Genomic DNA, 15,518 nt, shown 5'->3' with positions numbered 1-15,518 from the left:
CAAGTATAATGGCCAGCAAATGATTTCTCTTGCATGGTGTCAAGATACTTTTTTTAAAAAATAATTCTATTGGTAGAGGTAATATAAATCTCTTGTGACTGTTGTCACTCCCAACACACCAACATATTGTTTGCAAATAGTCCTTATTCATCTTTCTTAGAAATGGTCTCCTCTTCTCACTAATATTATTGCAGAAAGTATAGGTAGAGAAGTAGATATATAATTAGTGCACAGGCAGTCTATTTTATGATGGTTCTACTTAGAAAGGATCGTTTTCCATATTTCCACTTCTTCTGCTCCACAAAAACCTGTTGGGCCCTCTGATAAACTTTATTAGTTTGAGTATTTCTCATATTTCATTTGAGGTACTCATCTTCATAGACAGTCTTTCCTTTTTTAAAAAGTAGGCCATTTTCTACCAGGAAAAAGGCATAAGACCAGACACTAACATCCATTTATATAACCCTGGTCAGATCCCTTCTCTGTTAGGTAAAAGACTTCTGCCAACTCTCTCTCTCTTTTTTTTTTTTTTTTGTCGGTCGTGGGGCTTGAACTGTGGGCCTGGGCGCTGTCCCTGCACTCTTCAGCTCAAGGCTAGCGCTCTACCACTTGAGCCACAGGGCCACTTCCAGTTTTCTAGTGGTTTATTGGAGATAAGAGTCTCACAGTTTTCTAGTGGTTTATTGGAGATAAGAGTCTCACAGACTGTCCTTGCCCGGCTGGCTTTGAACCTCCATCCTCAGATCTCAGCCTCCTGAGTAGCTAGGATTATAGGCGTGAGCCAGCAGCGCCTGGCTCTAACTCTCTTCTTTACTAAGAGGAGGGGAGACTTTTCTGTTTAAATTTTATACTGAAAATAGAGCTGTAAAGCATTCCCTTTTTTCTGCTTTCAAAGACATACTCAAATAATTTCATGTTTTTGCCATTAGACTCCCATGAGCTTCAAATAAATGAATATGGCAGAATATGAAAGGAGTTTACACTCACCAAAAATTACAATATCATCAAAAAGGGATTCAGTCACTTTTATTCTTGAGTGCCATGTGTATTATGTGTGTGTGTGTGTGTGTGTACATGCACGGGCATGCTCATGCACACATGCGCATGCACATGAAAGAAGCAAGCTAATCAGAGGAAGAAAATACTTCTTAAGGAAAGAACAATTTTTCTTCAGTGCACATAAAACCACACTTTAAAGAAAAAAAAGTACCTAGGTTTTATGTCCTCATGCAAGCTGCCTGAATTAAAACAGAAGTTGTAAATTCCTGGTAAAGAAGCTGTTATGCCTGAAGTGTTAGTGATCTTAACTCTAGTACTTTATGGAGTTTATTACTTCTTTTATTAACTAGGGGGAAAAATGTTACCCTCTTTGAGTTTAATTCTTCTTGCTTGTGCTAATTTTGACTTTCCTTTGGGGGGAAAAGTGATTCTACCTGAACATGTATAGGTGATGCCTCAGTTTCACTCTGGAATATATGATGTGGGATTATAACGAGCCACTCAAAGAGTATGCTAACATTCTCATCTAAATGAACCAAAGTATACATATGTTTTAAGTAGACACCCACATAAATAAAATATCAAAAGACAGTTCATCCTTAATTGCCAGGAGAGAGATACCATCTTGGAAAGTGATGTATGAAGCTACTTTATCATGTTGGTGAGAAATAGGAAGATTTGGTAAGTAAAATGATTCAGATGTGAGCAATAGGAACAACAGGCTTTCTGAAGGAAGCTTCTGGGACCTGATTGCCAGCTGAAGAGACCTTCTCTCACTCTGCTGCCTTTTTAGTCTACTCTGTCACTGAAGGGGCACTGGTGGGTCACTTAGCTCACTAGTAATTGTGTTTTACAGACTTCTAAAGCAATTGGCTCAGTCAGTCCCAATTCAATAAAAGTGGAGAGTGAGAGAGAGAGAGAGAGAGAGAGAGAGAGAGAGAGAGAGAGAGCACTTTTGTTCTATTTTTTACTTGAAATTATTTCATTCAGCAGTCTGTCTTTTTTATTACCAGGACTTGACATTAGCACTCCAAGCTATATTAGCATCCATTTCAGCAGTTCAGTAATGGTATTAAAAAAACACTTAACTTCAACGGTGAATGGTTGTATGACAGTACCATAAAAAATCCACATTATATTAAAAAAAACTTAAGTATTTGTCCCAGCAAATTATTTTTCACTTGTTTAACCACTTAAAAACTATGTTCCATGAGCACTCTCTTGTTCTCAGAAACAGCAATGGTGGTGCTATGTGGGTTAGGGAATTGGGGAAGGAGAAATCTATTGGTGAGAAGTAGATGCTGTTTACCCTGTAGTTAGATTACCTTCCATTCATCAGCAGAGATGGAATTGGCAACCTCAGTGCACCCAAGGTAAAATTCTTGGATCCTTGTGCCTGACTGGGATTTGATTTTGAACCCAACACTCTCCAAACTTGGGAGCAGAGCCTAACTACTTTGGCACTGTGGTGTGCTCATAAATGACTACATTAGGTTCTAAATTTTGATTAAACATTCAGTAATTAATCAATGGTAGACACGAAGCAGTTGGCAAGGTCCAGAGCTGCAAAATGTTTAAGACATAAAACATTACAAAGTAATTAGAATATGCTCCTTCAAGAGAAGGATTGCCTTCAATAAAGAGGTAAATGATAGCATCCTGTTTATTGTGGACGTAGGCAGCCAGAGCAATATGATAAACTGCTGGAAATACACATATCAGTAATCATCCACATTATTAGTACCATTAATCATAATTCCAAAAATATGACAGCAGCAGCCAACTTTTTGACCAATTTTGCTTCTGCCTGTTGGCCATTATAACTTCACTAATAGACTGCAGTGTTCCTGTGCGTGGCAGTTTGCATTGAGAATGGAAGGTTAATTATATTTGAGCTGCTGATTTCTTCTCTCCTTGGAAAAGGCTTAGCACTTTGACAATCCCAGGAGCTCACCGTTGTTAAACCAGTAAAAGTACTTTATTGAAATTTTCTTTGTTGGTCAGGAATGAGGAGATGTTTCAAATGAGATATAAGCGCCAGGCTGGGACAGCCTCTAATGTTTCTTGCTCCAAAGTGATCCTTGGGCAGTAAGATGAACTCATTGGTTCTTTAGACCACTTTGCTCTCTCATTTCTCTTCTGCAGATGGGTAGAAAAGTTCTGTTCATGTTGATATACTACAAAGTCCCTTAAGACTAGTCTCAATATGTATATATATATAGGACCAGGATATTGAGAATGGCTAACAACATTAGGAGAGATAGCAAGAATAATTGCTTATAATGAGAAATATCAAGTTGTTAATACACTTCTGACCATGCCAATGGGATTTGAAAGGAAAATGAACTATACAGAATCATCTGGATGTTTCTAAAATTGAATATGAATAGTAGCATTAATGCATGTTGCCGATTGTTGAACTGCACACTTTATATTTTAGATGGTAGTTTTGATATCAATGAAGCAAAATGAAATTAGGTTATGCTTATTCTTTTTATTCAAGTCTGCTTAGTACTTTCATTTTCCACATTGAACTACAGATAAGGCCATAGCTAAATAATACTATTTTATTAAATAATTTCTTCTTCCTTGGGAAACTCATTTGTCTTTGTTTTTTTTGTCAGTCATGGGGGCTGAACTCTGGGCCTGGGCGCTGTCCCTCAGCTCCTCAGCTCAAGGCTAGCACTCTACCACTTGAGCCACAATGCCACTTCCAGCTTTTTCTGATTATGTGGTGCTGAGGAATCGAACCCAGGGCCCCATGCATGCAAGGCAAGCGCTCTACCACTGAGCCACCTTCCCAGCCCCGAACACATTTATCTTTTTTTTCAAGAAGGAATAGATATGAATTCAGTTATTTTACAGAATTATCTAGGATAAGATCTTCCAAGTCCTAGTAGCTAGTATGGATTTATTTGATCAAACACAATTTCTTATCCAACCTTGGGATGTACCCTTAACTCATGAGATGGCTGGATTCATTTATCTTTAATGTTACCTTTTTATTTATTTATTTATTTATTGCTGGTCCTGGGACTTGAACTCAGGGCCTGAGTGCTGTCCCTGAGCTCTGGTACTCAAGGCTAGCACTTTTCCAATTGAGTGATAGCACCATTTCCAGCTTTTTCTGAGTAGTTTATTGGAGGTAAAAGTCTCATGGCCTTTCCTGCCTGGGCTAGGTTCGAACTGTGATCCTCAGATCTCAGGCTTTTGAGTAGATAAGATTACGGATATGAGCCACTAGTGCTCAGCTTCTGGTGTCATCTTTTTAAGAAGTTGTATCATAAAACTTCAATAATATGAAATATTTTGAATAATTTTTCTTAGGAAGCATTTCCTTTAAAAACTGGAAGAAATTGATGTGCCATACTATATACATAAAGATGAGGCAAATCTGAATACAAAACAAAAACCCATCCCTATTTGGAAGTAAATCTTCTGAAACTTTCATATAAATTAGAATGTAAAATAAGATGAGAGGTTTGAGCATTTAATTGGTCAGGGTATGTATGTAGCTCAGATTTCTCAGTAAACCTGTAAAAGATGCTAGGGCTCACATGACTCCACTTTGTCTTACCCAGCAGTAGTAATAAACTGAGCACCATAAGAGCTGCCTGATCGAGAAAATTTTCAAATGCTTCGAAGACATCATTCTGTTCACATTACAATGCAACAGGTAGCTACTGAATAATCAGTACCGTGGAGAAGCCTGTGTGTCAGATATAACTCCAAAGTGAAACACTTAGGGAACAGGGCTGTTGGATATGAATTCTACACTTACCTGAGCATCCAGCATACACATTTTGTATCTACCAATCTGCTTTCCCAAATGCCATCCCTACATTAACATTTTTTATGCATTCCACAGCAATGACAAATTGTTTTCTAACTGTAGTGCCAGATTTAGTATGCGAAAGACACGTTTGCCTCTGCCAACAAACCAATAATTCTCACTAACATCTTCAGAGTTACAACATTTATAAAGTTGCAAAGTGGAGTAAACAAACCATCTGTTTGGCTTTTCCATATATGTCATGCTTTCTTATTAGCATATTACGATTCATTTAGTAAACAAATTTGGTGATTTCGTTCACGTCAAAGTTAGATCGGAAGCTTGAAGATGATTAACATTCCCGGGACAAGCACATTAATACATTGCTTCCTCTGCAAAGTTAAATGGCTTCTCAGGAGAATCGCCCCTTGTTGACAAGATGAGACTGTCAATTTTGTTTTCCTGCCACATTAGGGGCCATAAGGGGATGGCAGGCTCTGAGAGAGGGGAGTCGTGTAGGCAGCATAATTCACTCTGAATTGAGAAGAGAAGTCTAATTCTGATAAATGGTCGACCCCAATACATCCTACCTGTTATTACAACAGACATGCCATATCTGCACAGTAAATTAGCTAACCCCCTAGAGTTTGGTAAGAGCTTATCTTCAAGTGAATAATTTGAATGTAGGGGAACTGTCTGCGTGACCAGTGTAGATGATTTGTTTTATATTGAAAGGGATTGAAATGATGGAATTTTATATTTTTAATTTGTAAGAATTTGCTTGGCTTTTATTTCATGTATTTAATATGTATTTCTCTACCTTTGGGAGCGTTGGGGGAACTACCCAGGAGAATTTTACAATGAGGTTTCTTCTTCACCTAGGGGATGGTGTTCAGACCTTCTAGAAAGAATCTTTAAATAATAATCTTTTGAACTACTGTCTATATTGCAGAAATGGTCAGTGTCCAGAATGTCATTTAATTCACAAAGCTATGAATGCACACTACATTACCATTAATAAATAGTAATACAGAAATTTTGAGGAAGGGTTAGATAGGATTATCGTAGTTTAGATAAAAAGAGAACTTAGAAGGGGTAGAAGTTTCAATTTTCCTTTTCTGTGGATTTAGATAACTGTTTTGCATTTCCCTCTCCCCATGTATATATACAGATGACCCTTTATATCCACAAGTTCCATACTCATTCATGTATTCAACCAATATTTGAAAAACATCTGTTTATACTTTTCCTTTGTTATTTCTTATTCAGTACAGTTCAACAATTTGCACAGCTTTTAAGTTCATTGTTATTGTAAGTAATCTAGAGATGTTGTAGGGAGTATAGGAGGATGTGTAGGTCTTACGCAAATTCTGTGTCATTTTATTAAGGGCCTTGATTGTCCCCTCACTATGGTTTGTGAGAGGTACTGGAATCAAGCCTGGAAGAATATCAGTGAATTACTGAAAATTCATACAGATGTATACATGTACACACACACACACACACAAACACACACTTATCTACTATGATCACTCTAGACAATACTTCTTGAACATTTTAGGTATCCGTATTGTGTTGAATAACCTAGTCAAGCAGGAACATAAAAGAAAAATAGTCCATTTTTTCCAAGGCATTGTAATTAATTATCAAGTGTTCAATTCATTGAATTCAGAATGGTTCAAACCTGATTAAGAATTAAGAGTTAGGGCTGGGAAGGTGGCTCAGTAGTAGAGTGCTTGCAGCACTTGCATGCATGAGGCCCTGGGTTCGATAAACCCCATAAACAGAAAAAGCAAGAAATGGGGTTTGGCTCAAGTGGTAGTGCACTAGCCTTGAGCTGAAGAGCTGTGGGACAGTGCCCAGGCCCAGAGTTCAGGCCCCATGACCAACAAAGAAAAAAAAAAGAATAAGAATTAAGAGTTAAGTGATGGACATTTCCTGTCATATGTAGCTTAATTTACTGTTCATTTCTGACTGAGACTGGTTTTCTAACTTAGTAATGAGACTTTATTTTTAAAAAATAAGTGAAAAATAGTTTAAAAAAAATAAACAATGTTTTTGCCTGGTCTCAAAGTTAAATATAAAAACTGGAAACTCCTTTCTTTTAAACAAATCCTGTTTTTTATGAAACATTATATTCATGTAAATGGAACATTTGGACGAGTAAGAAAAGAGACATGAGGATAAAATGTGCAAATCAGGATGCAGATACCTACCCTCTCTAAGGATGAATTCCATGTCTTCTGTAACTGCGTAGTGAAGTTTTGTTAAGGAAACAGAACTAGACTCACTGGTTGTTCCACAGGACTTACACTCAGCATTCCAAATGAAGAAGTAGTGGTTAGGGTTTTGACACCATCCCCCCAATCCAAAACTTTATTACTTTTTTCTTTTTATTTCTTTTTTCCTCTTTGTGATCGTAGTCCTTAAGAGGCTTCTGATAAATTCACAGTGTAGAAAGAGTACAGAACTTCAGAGAAAAGAAATATTCGTAATTCCAAGCATAGCTCAAGTTAAAGGCCTTTTTTGTGCCCTAATTTTGTAGCTTTCCCTTGCAACACATTGTGGGTATTTTACCTGTGTCTTTTCTCAAATACACTGTTACATGTTTCTACATCAGGATTATTTTATTTCTTTCTGCAGTACATTTTGGGAAAAGCTTCTTTTAAGACTCACATATTTTTCCTGATTGAAGGCAAATAAATGTTCTTTCAGATATCTCCTGTGTACGAAGTAATTCTGCTGGGTCTGAAGGACACAGCTTAAATTAGATGTGGCCTGTATTCTTGAAAGTATCCCTCTTAGGGCCAAGTTTTGGACCACTGTGTTCATCCTTACTCTTTTCCCATGGAAACTTATTTTCTTACTCCATCCTCTCCATCTGCATCTTCTACCCAGTCAGATCAAATATAAACAGTTTTATGCTATGTATGTACCTATAAAATGTAGTTTTTAATTCAGTGTAGATTTCATTAATCATTATTCTTTCTTTCCTGAAGATAAATGTTCAGAACACTAAATGTCCTAGAACAAATTTTAGAGAACTCAAAAATTGTTGCTTCATGGAATCTTTTTTCCATTTGTTCTATACAACAGCTTCCTGTCTCAGGGGCTGTCCAATTTTCCAGCACTGTCTGGCATTTCCTTTTCAGGATTCTCTTCTCTATATATAATTGTCAAGATAGGAGATTTCTTCCTGTGTCTCTTTTATCTTACTGTTCACCTCTTCAGTTTTGCTGATCCAAATAAACGTATAATATTCTTCAAATTGCTATTAACCCCAGGTCTTTATACCTCTTGAGGACAGTATTTTATAACAGTTAATGGTTTGCATTGACTGACTTGAGAGTCCAACAATAGGTCTTTGTGAAATCCAAGTGCTGCCTTTTGTCCATTCTGGGGAGGCTCTTGAGGACCAGCATCAGTAACCAGTGCCCTCCAAAGAATTTTGTGCTGTCTCCTTCCTTCTTTTCCTTCCTTCTTCCCACCCCAGGAACTTTGTTTGTGAAAGAACCTCCAAGTTCACTGTCAGGAGAATGAACCAGCCAGTTTTCCACAACCCATTCTTCTCATCCCCATTTCAGCTGTTTTGCATATGGCATTTAGGAAGATTATTAAACAAAAATGAAATAGATTAAGAAATGAACATAAAAGAATCAATTCTCTTGAACTGTGGTTGCATAATGGAAATCGACTACCATGAATGAACCCGTGCACTGAAGTTATGAACAGCAGAACTAATGCACTGCCATGAGTTCATCTTTATTATTGCATTACACCTGAATCAATTGATAAAGTAGCTTTTTTTTCAAAGGGAGGGATGGCACTTAATTGAATAAAAGTCAATGTAATTATATTAGCAGAGGCCAGCAGTACTGCTGACAGCGGAAAAGGGACACTGTTGAGCAGAGTGCCAGAGCTGGTCTACACATTTCTGCACATCGTTTGGTTGACAGATATTGAGGGCTGGTACATCATCTAATTAGATTACAGATCTCGACTTCTGTAAGTGAGAAGTGAAGAGAAAAAATCTCTTCCTGGTAACATAGCAGTAGAGATGTGTAAATTCACAAGTCATCTTAGGGGAGAGGTGTCCATCTGGGTGATCAGTATGTCCTTTTGTCAATGTTAATTTATTCTTCCTTATTCAGTGTGTCTTGATGCAACTGCTGTGTGTCTGGCTGCTGTTTTCTCAGCAGTGAATCTAGGAAGTGGTGACTACAGATGTGTGAGAAACAACATTGAGTTCTAGATTGCAGTCAAGGCAAAAATGAAGAAAAGTGGGGAGGGTGTTAAAGATTGTAAAATGGGAGGGTTAAGCTGCTTATAGTAGGCAGATTGTTTTATTAATGGAGTACTAGTACAGAGTGTAACTCTATTTCCACACTCTTGTTATAACCCGATGGTGCTGTCCCTACATGTCATAGCATAGACTTCTTAGTAAGCATTTCCTGCACTCTGCTTAGCAACCTGCACTTGGAGTTATCTGCCATCTGACACCAAGGAAAGGGGGAATGACTGTCAGAGCAGGGACTGACCGTGGGGACCACCTCCGTTTATCATTCACATATCCACACACTGCATGAATCTGTTTGGAGTTCATTTTTGTTTGATGTTGGTGATGATGCTGTGAATTTGGTTTATTGTAATTTGCTATATGATTTTTGGATTATGCAGCTGATCTGAAAATCATCAAGACAGTGAATGAGATGATCGCTTATGACAGAAAGTAATTTTGTGATCAGAACATTTAAATCCCTATTTTATTGTTTAAGTTTTTTAAAAACCAGATGTCTAGAATGTGAATTTGTTTTCTCTCTCTCTTTTTCTCTCTCTTTTTCTCTCTCTCTGTCTCTCATTCTTGCCCTCTTTTGTGATCGATTTAGCAAAAGATTAGAAAGCTGATCTTATTGTCACAAGGTAAGCTCAGCCTTCCCAAGTGCAGTGTGGAGAGGGCTGCTACCCTCTGCCCCTTCCACCCAGAGTGCTATCTATTGTCTTGTGTGGAAAGGTGGAGAAGTATCTCTCACCTTTCTTGTCTCTGAGGCACATACCTCTCACCCATCTCTAGGAGATACTGGTTATGCTTGTCACCAAATGGAGTGACTTATTCTAGTCTTCTATACTTTTTGATTAAAATCAAGAGGTCTGTTGAACTTTATACCAGCCATTTAGGTCAATTCTGTTATCACAATTACTTCTTCAAGATGTAGAGCTTCCTCTAGTATTGAGAAGCTTTATTTCTGTTTATGTATGAGTTTATTTTTGGAAGGGTAGCGTTCAATTTAGATACTTGTCAAATATCTGAGCCTTTGCAGGTGGAGAGAGGTATATGCCCAAGGGCACTTTAAAAATCAATGGGGGATGTAAATACAAAGGCAATGTTTTCAGATAAATAATAACATATCAGGCTTTGTAAATCATGACATCCTTAAAGATGCTCTGGGACAAATCCTATCTTTTTTTTTTTTAATACAAGCAAAGCACTCTGAATAGAGTGAAAGTTTTGCTTGTCTAAGAAATGTGGGTTTCAGTTGTTAAAATAGAGGGACCAAATGTCATTGTTGTGCTTGATAAAATTTTGTACTTATTGTGTTTAATTTTGTCCTTTGGGGTTTTTCTGTTGTTTAATGTGCTTTAAAAAAGACTTGGTGGGTTGTATTTTAAAAATAATCAGTCTTTAGCTTTTGTTTTAGAAAATTAAATTTTAAATAGAAATATTTGATGAAAACATTTCAATACTAAAATGCAGCAACTTCTGAAAAATAAATATATTTTGCTGTTAAATTTAACTGGGATCCCTGATCACTCTAAGGAGAGAGATTGATGTTAGTAAAGACAGTATTTTAGCTCTATTTGAAATTGCTAATCTATTAAGCCTACTTTTTCTTACTCCAAACTTGCAATGTACAAGAAAGAAGTTATCATAACCCAAATTATCTAAACCACGTATTCATTTTAAAGTATATCTTTTTTATATCTTAAATGCAGTGTTTACTGTATTTTATAAAGGTAGGGTTTTTTTATTTGATTTTAGGTAGGTAAACTTAGACAAACAGAAATTTAGACACAGAAAGTTTTTGTTCTTTGATCCTATTATTGTATATCTGCTGTAAGGTCCTCTGTGGCTGAAGGTGGCTGCATAGCAACCTTAAGGTAACAGTCATTGAGAAAAGGGTGCATGGGTTTGCATTTGTCCTACCATTGAAGAATTTTTCTCTTAAAAGAATTATTTTAATGGGAAGTTTCCCTACCTGCACCCTTACCACCAGCACTTACTCCCAGATCCTGATGATGTCGGGAAATGCTTGCTTTTAAAAGGGCATAATTAGGAATAAATATGCTTATTGGATGCCTAGTGAAAGCTGAATCCATTTTAAAATGCTCTCCTTTTTCTCACCCTCCCCACTCCCTGTACACCTACCCCCTTCCCTCTTATTTTCCTAGACACAGTGCCAACATAAATCTGCATCGTAAACTGTTGACCAAAGAACTCGATGACATGGGCCTGGACTCATCGCAGCCCTCCCTTAGCAAGGACCTCCGGGATGAATTTTTGGTGAAGATCTATGGGGCTCAGCACCCTCTGGGGCTCGATGTCAGGGAAGATGCCTCCTCTCCCGCAGGCACAGAAGACTCCCACCTGAATGGGTATGGAAGAGGCATGGCAGAGGACTACATGGTCCTTGACCTGAGCACCACCTCCAGCCTCCAGTCCAGCAGCAGCATCCATTCCTCCAGAGAATCTGATGCAGGCAGTGACGAGGGGATTCTTCTCGATGACATTGATGGGGCCAGTGACAGTGGGGAGTCGGCACACAAGGCTGAGGCCCTAGCCCTCCCTGGCAGCCTAGGGGCTGAAGTTTCAGGATCTCTCATGTTCAGCACCCTGTCTGGGAGCAATAGTGGGATCATGTGCAACATTTGCCACAAAATGTACAGCAACAAGGGGACTCTGAGGGTGCACTACAAAACTGTGCATCTGCGAGAAATGCACAAGTGCAAAGTCCCGGGTTGCAATATGATGTTTTCCTCTGTGCGAAGCCGAAATCGGCACAGTCAGAACCCTAATCTCCACAAAAACATTCCCTTCACTTCCATAGATTAGTCCCAGAATTGACACTACAAATGCCAGCTTTCACCAGATGGCCTACATGTTTGAACTGCCTAGTCAGTGTGCTTCCGTACATGGCCAGGGTGTGTATGTATGTGCATATGTATGCCTGTGTCCACACACATGCACACACACACACACACACACATGTTTTCTTTAGATAAAAATGATAAACACTAGGTGCTTTTGAATTTTTTTCCTTTATAGGTATTGGAATGGGGAGTCTTTAATTTGGGGTTGAAAACAAAGGACCCCTTTAAACACACATACACATGCAAAGCATTCAACCAGCCCCAATTTTGATAGAGTAATTCTTGGTCTTCTCCAAAGAGACAATTTGTTGTGCCCATGACTGTTGCCTGCAAAAACAAACAAACAAAACAAAAACAAAAGGGAGAAAAAGAAATGAAAAATGAAACAAAAAGGAACTTCTTACCGTTGTCTTTTGTGAACTTTAAGATTTTGAGAGAATCTTCAATTAAAGCATGGCAGATTCACTGTAAATATTTAGCCTTGAGAGGCAAATGATGTAAAACAATTGTATTGATGGTTGTTTAACTCTTTTGTTTAATTTTGACAGTTACATCCAGCTGTTAGATATGCAGGAAAAAACTAGTTTGCTGGCTAGCTCTATTCATTTATGTTAGCATTAATGCACATTTTTTTAAAAAAGAAGAACATGGTCTTGTTTTTACTACCTGTTAGATGTAGTGATAAAGAGGTGCTGGCATGCTTTACAGCACAGATCTGATTTTTTAAAATGTCCTGTACTAGTACATAAATCCAGTCAAGCACTTTTTTCATACACTACGAGGGGATGTGTAATATCCATGCTTCTTTTTTATCCTTAAACTGTTGCCATACTTCAGTAAGTGTCTTTAAAAAAAAATCCACTTGTATAAAAACGGTCTGGTCAGTATAGGGCACAAATGCCAAACAAAAGTATTAGTGTTAACACAAAACTGCCAACTTTGCACAAGTTTCCAGAAAAGAAAATACAATTAGTCACTCAACATAACCACAGGCCAATTTGTTGGCCACCAGAAAACCGCTTTTTTGATGGAGGAAAAAAAGAAAAAGAGAAAAAAACCTTGGTGATTCTTTCAAGTGCTGAATGTTATTAGAATCAGCACTACATCCTTCTTGCTTATATGTTAAGTTACATAAAAGGAAAGCAAAATTATATCATGTGAAACAGCCAAGGCGTTTCTTCTTTAGAGGCAGGATAATATTTCAGGATACAAAAAGCCCAAGTTATTCACTATGGAACAATGCTGAATACAGTAAAGGCGTTGAATACGCATTTCCAAGGCCCTCACCCTTCTCCTTTGAAGAGAAAGACAAAAGTCTGAACTGGGTTGATCTGTTGTATGGCCATCTCATTTGTCACGATTTTGCAGTGGCAAATGACGCAGGCCTGTTTGACAGACAAAATCAAAAGCCCTGCTTCACAGCAGCAGTACTTGGAAGCTCAGAACACACGTGCTGAACTTGAATTGAGCAACACTCCTTCCAAAAGGCAGGGGAAGGGGGGGTTACGATAGAATCTCACTGTGTAGTGTTTTGTGTTTCCCCACAGAGAGAAATGAAAGCAAGCCTGAAACCAAGCAATTGAGAGTGAGAATGAGGGGGGAGGCTCTGCTCCAAACCTTTTTTGTTTTGTTTTGTTTTGTTTTGTTTCCGATGTTTACACATGTTGCCTGAGCTGGTTAACCACATCGGCAGCCTCAGCTACCACAACATACTGACTAAATGATGATATTTACTCAAGTTCAGGCTGCAGCCAAAACCGTTAGGGTGTGCACTGCAGACTGGGTTTTGTCTTTTTTTTTTCTTTTTTTAAGGGGGAGGGAACAAACAATGTTTTATCAAACAGTACCTAATATAAAGAGAATGTATTTCTTTTCTGCATTTAATGGCCTCAGACATTTCTCTCATCAGTCTAAAAGTTAGATAAATTCCTTTGTTTCAACTTCTCCTGTCATTTCCATTTTTCATGTTTTGTTCATTATTTTTTTTTCTGTGTTCACATCAGCATCCACTTCCGTTAAATTTGCCAAAGGAAACTGTTGATATGTTTCTGTTGTTATTATTCTTGTAGGAGTTATTGTACCTCACAGTATTTATTGTTCCCAAAAATAAGCATCATCCTTGGGGATCCAGTATTTTTTATTTGTGAAGATTTCAGAAACAGTAGGTTCTTAAAGATAAGCTAGATATATCTAGGGGCTTTATCTTCACCTCCTTGTGAACATGCATTGGGATTCCTTTGATTCTTCATTTGTTTTACAGTGAGGAAAGACCAAAAGTATTTGCAGTACAAAGAAACTATATCAAACACTATTTCTGTTAAATGACAAATGTTTACGGTAAAAAGCTGAGGAATTAGTAATAACCGTTTTTGTTTTCTTGTATCTTTGAATTCCCCAAAATCTTAATTGCTTTATTTTGGTGTTATGTTAAATTGAGTAGACGGAGATGTTTTCCTTTGTTTTATACCATATAAGACTCTGTACAGTATGTTTGTGAAAAATTGAACTAGAAAAATGAACATTTGTTTGCAAACATTTTGGTCCTCACAGCGTTCTCTGTATTGCGCTATTGCCCATAACCGAATGACTAGATTGAAAAAGAATGCAAAAATATTTTGACTATCTCAACAGAAATTATGGAAACTAGCTTTTAGAGTGGGTAGATTTAAGAATAGTAATATGCATTTTTATTTCAGTAACTCTTACAAGATACACTCCTAGTTGAGATATGAGAATTCATCTACAAGATCAGTGTTTGGTCTGCTTGATTTAATGCCAAGTACAAAATTCAGATGGCCCCAGTGAGTGAATTAAATAGATGCCAGGAGGTCACATCAGCAAATAAGCTAGGCTTAGAGCAAGTGTTTTGTTTCTTGCCCAGAGCCAGGCTAATGTCTATAGTCAGTTAGCAAAGTCCAGAAGGAGATAGATTCTAGAAACAGAATTCCCCTTGCTTGCAAACATGAATACAAGACCCTGGTTTTTGTCAGCAAGATGGCACTAAGTCCTGGGCAGCTGACACTCTTAAGTGTGTCCCTTACTTGCTACTATTTTGTGCCTCAAGTTCCCAATTGTTATGGTGACCTTCTCAACTGAATAGCATTTTTCAATACAAAGCCTCTTAAAAGGGACTAGGGAAGTGGACAGATGTGGTGTATAAAATTTAAACTCATAAAATGTACAAATGTTACGGTCCCGAAGTGTTGCCTGTTCTTGGGTGTGTCAGAATGCCATGTTTTGACTTAACTGCACTTCTCCTGGAGATGGCGGCTTTTGTGCAAATGGAAGGATAAGGAGATCAACGTTCTGATCACAGAGCTCTTCAACCTGGCCTGTTCTTTCTCATTTACTTCTTCCTAGGAGTTTCCTGTTTCTCTTCAGTTTCTGTCTAGCTGCCTCCCATTTCATGCTAGCTGCAAATTACTAGGGATATAGACTTTCATCCATGTATGTAGCCTTTTCCCATTTGATTGATTTTAACCAGACTTTTGTCACAGGTTCAAAATTAGGTAATATTATTGTGCATGCACTCTAGCTGATGTTGACGTTTACTGTTTTGATCATTTTAAGCTACATTTTTGTAAATATCAGAAAGGCTCAC

General features: G+C 37.8%; 1 protein-coding gene across 2 annotated transcripts in view; it reads left to right on the top strand.

The window, feature by feature from the left end:
• The window catches only part of Bnc2 (basonuclin 2), a 426,707-nt gene extending 412,321 nt beyond the window's left edge, over positions 1 to 14,386 (top strand). The window contains exon 8 of one of the 2 annotated variants that reach the window (XM_013020751.1): positions 11,219 to 14,386. In XM_013020751.1, the coding sequence (XP_012876205.1) occupies positions 11,219 to 11,879 (661 nt within the window). In that variant the 3' untranslated portion in view covers positions 11,880 to 14,386. The remainder of the gene's footprint in view (positions 1 to 11,218) is intronic. The other variant, XM_013020752.1, reaches the window with a different exon arrangement.
• The last annotated feature ends 1,132 nt before the right edge of the window (positions 14,387 to 15,518 follow it).

Source organism: Dipodomys ordii, unplaced genomic scaffold (genome assembly GCF_000151885.1).
Source record: "Dipodomys ordii isolate 6190 unplaced genomic scaffold, Dord_2.0 Scaffold53, whole genome shotgun sequence".
NCBI lineage: Eukaryota > Metazoa > Chordata > Mammalia > Rodentia > Heteromyidae > Dipodomys > Dipodomys ordii.
Note: the sequence above shows the minus strand (reverse complement) of the source record. Positions and strands in the feature narration are given on the sequence as shown.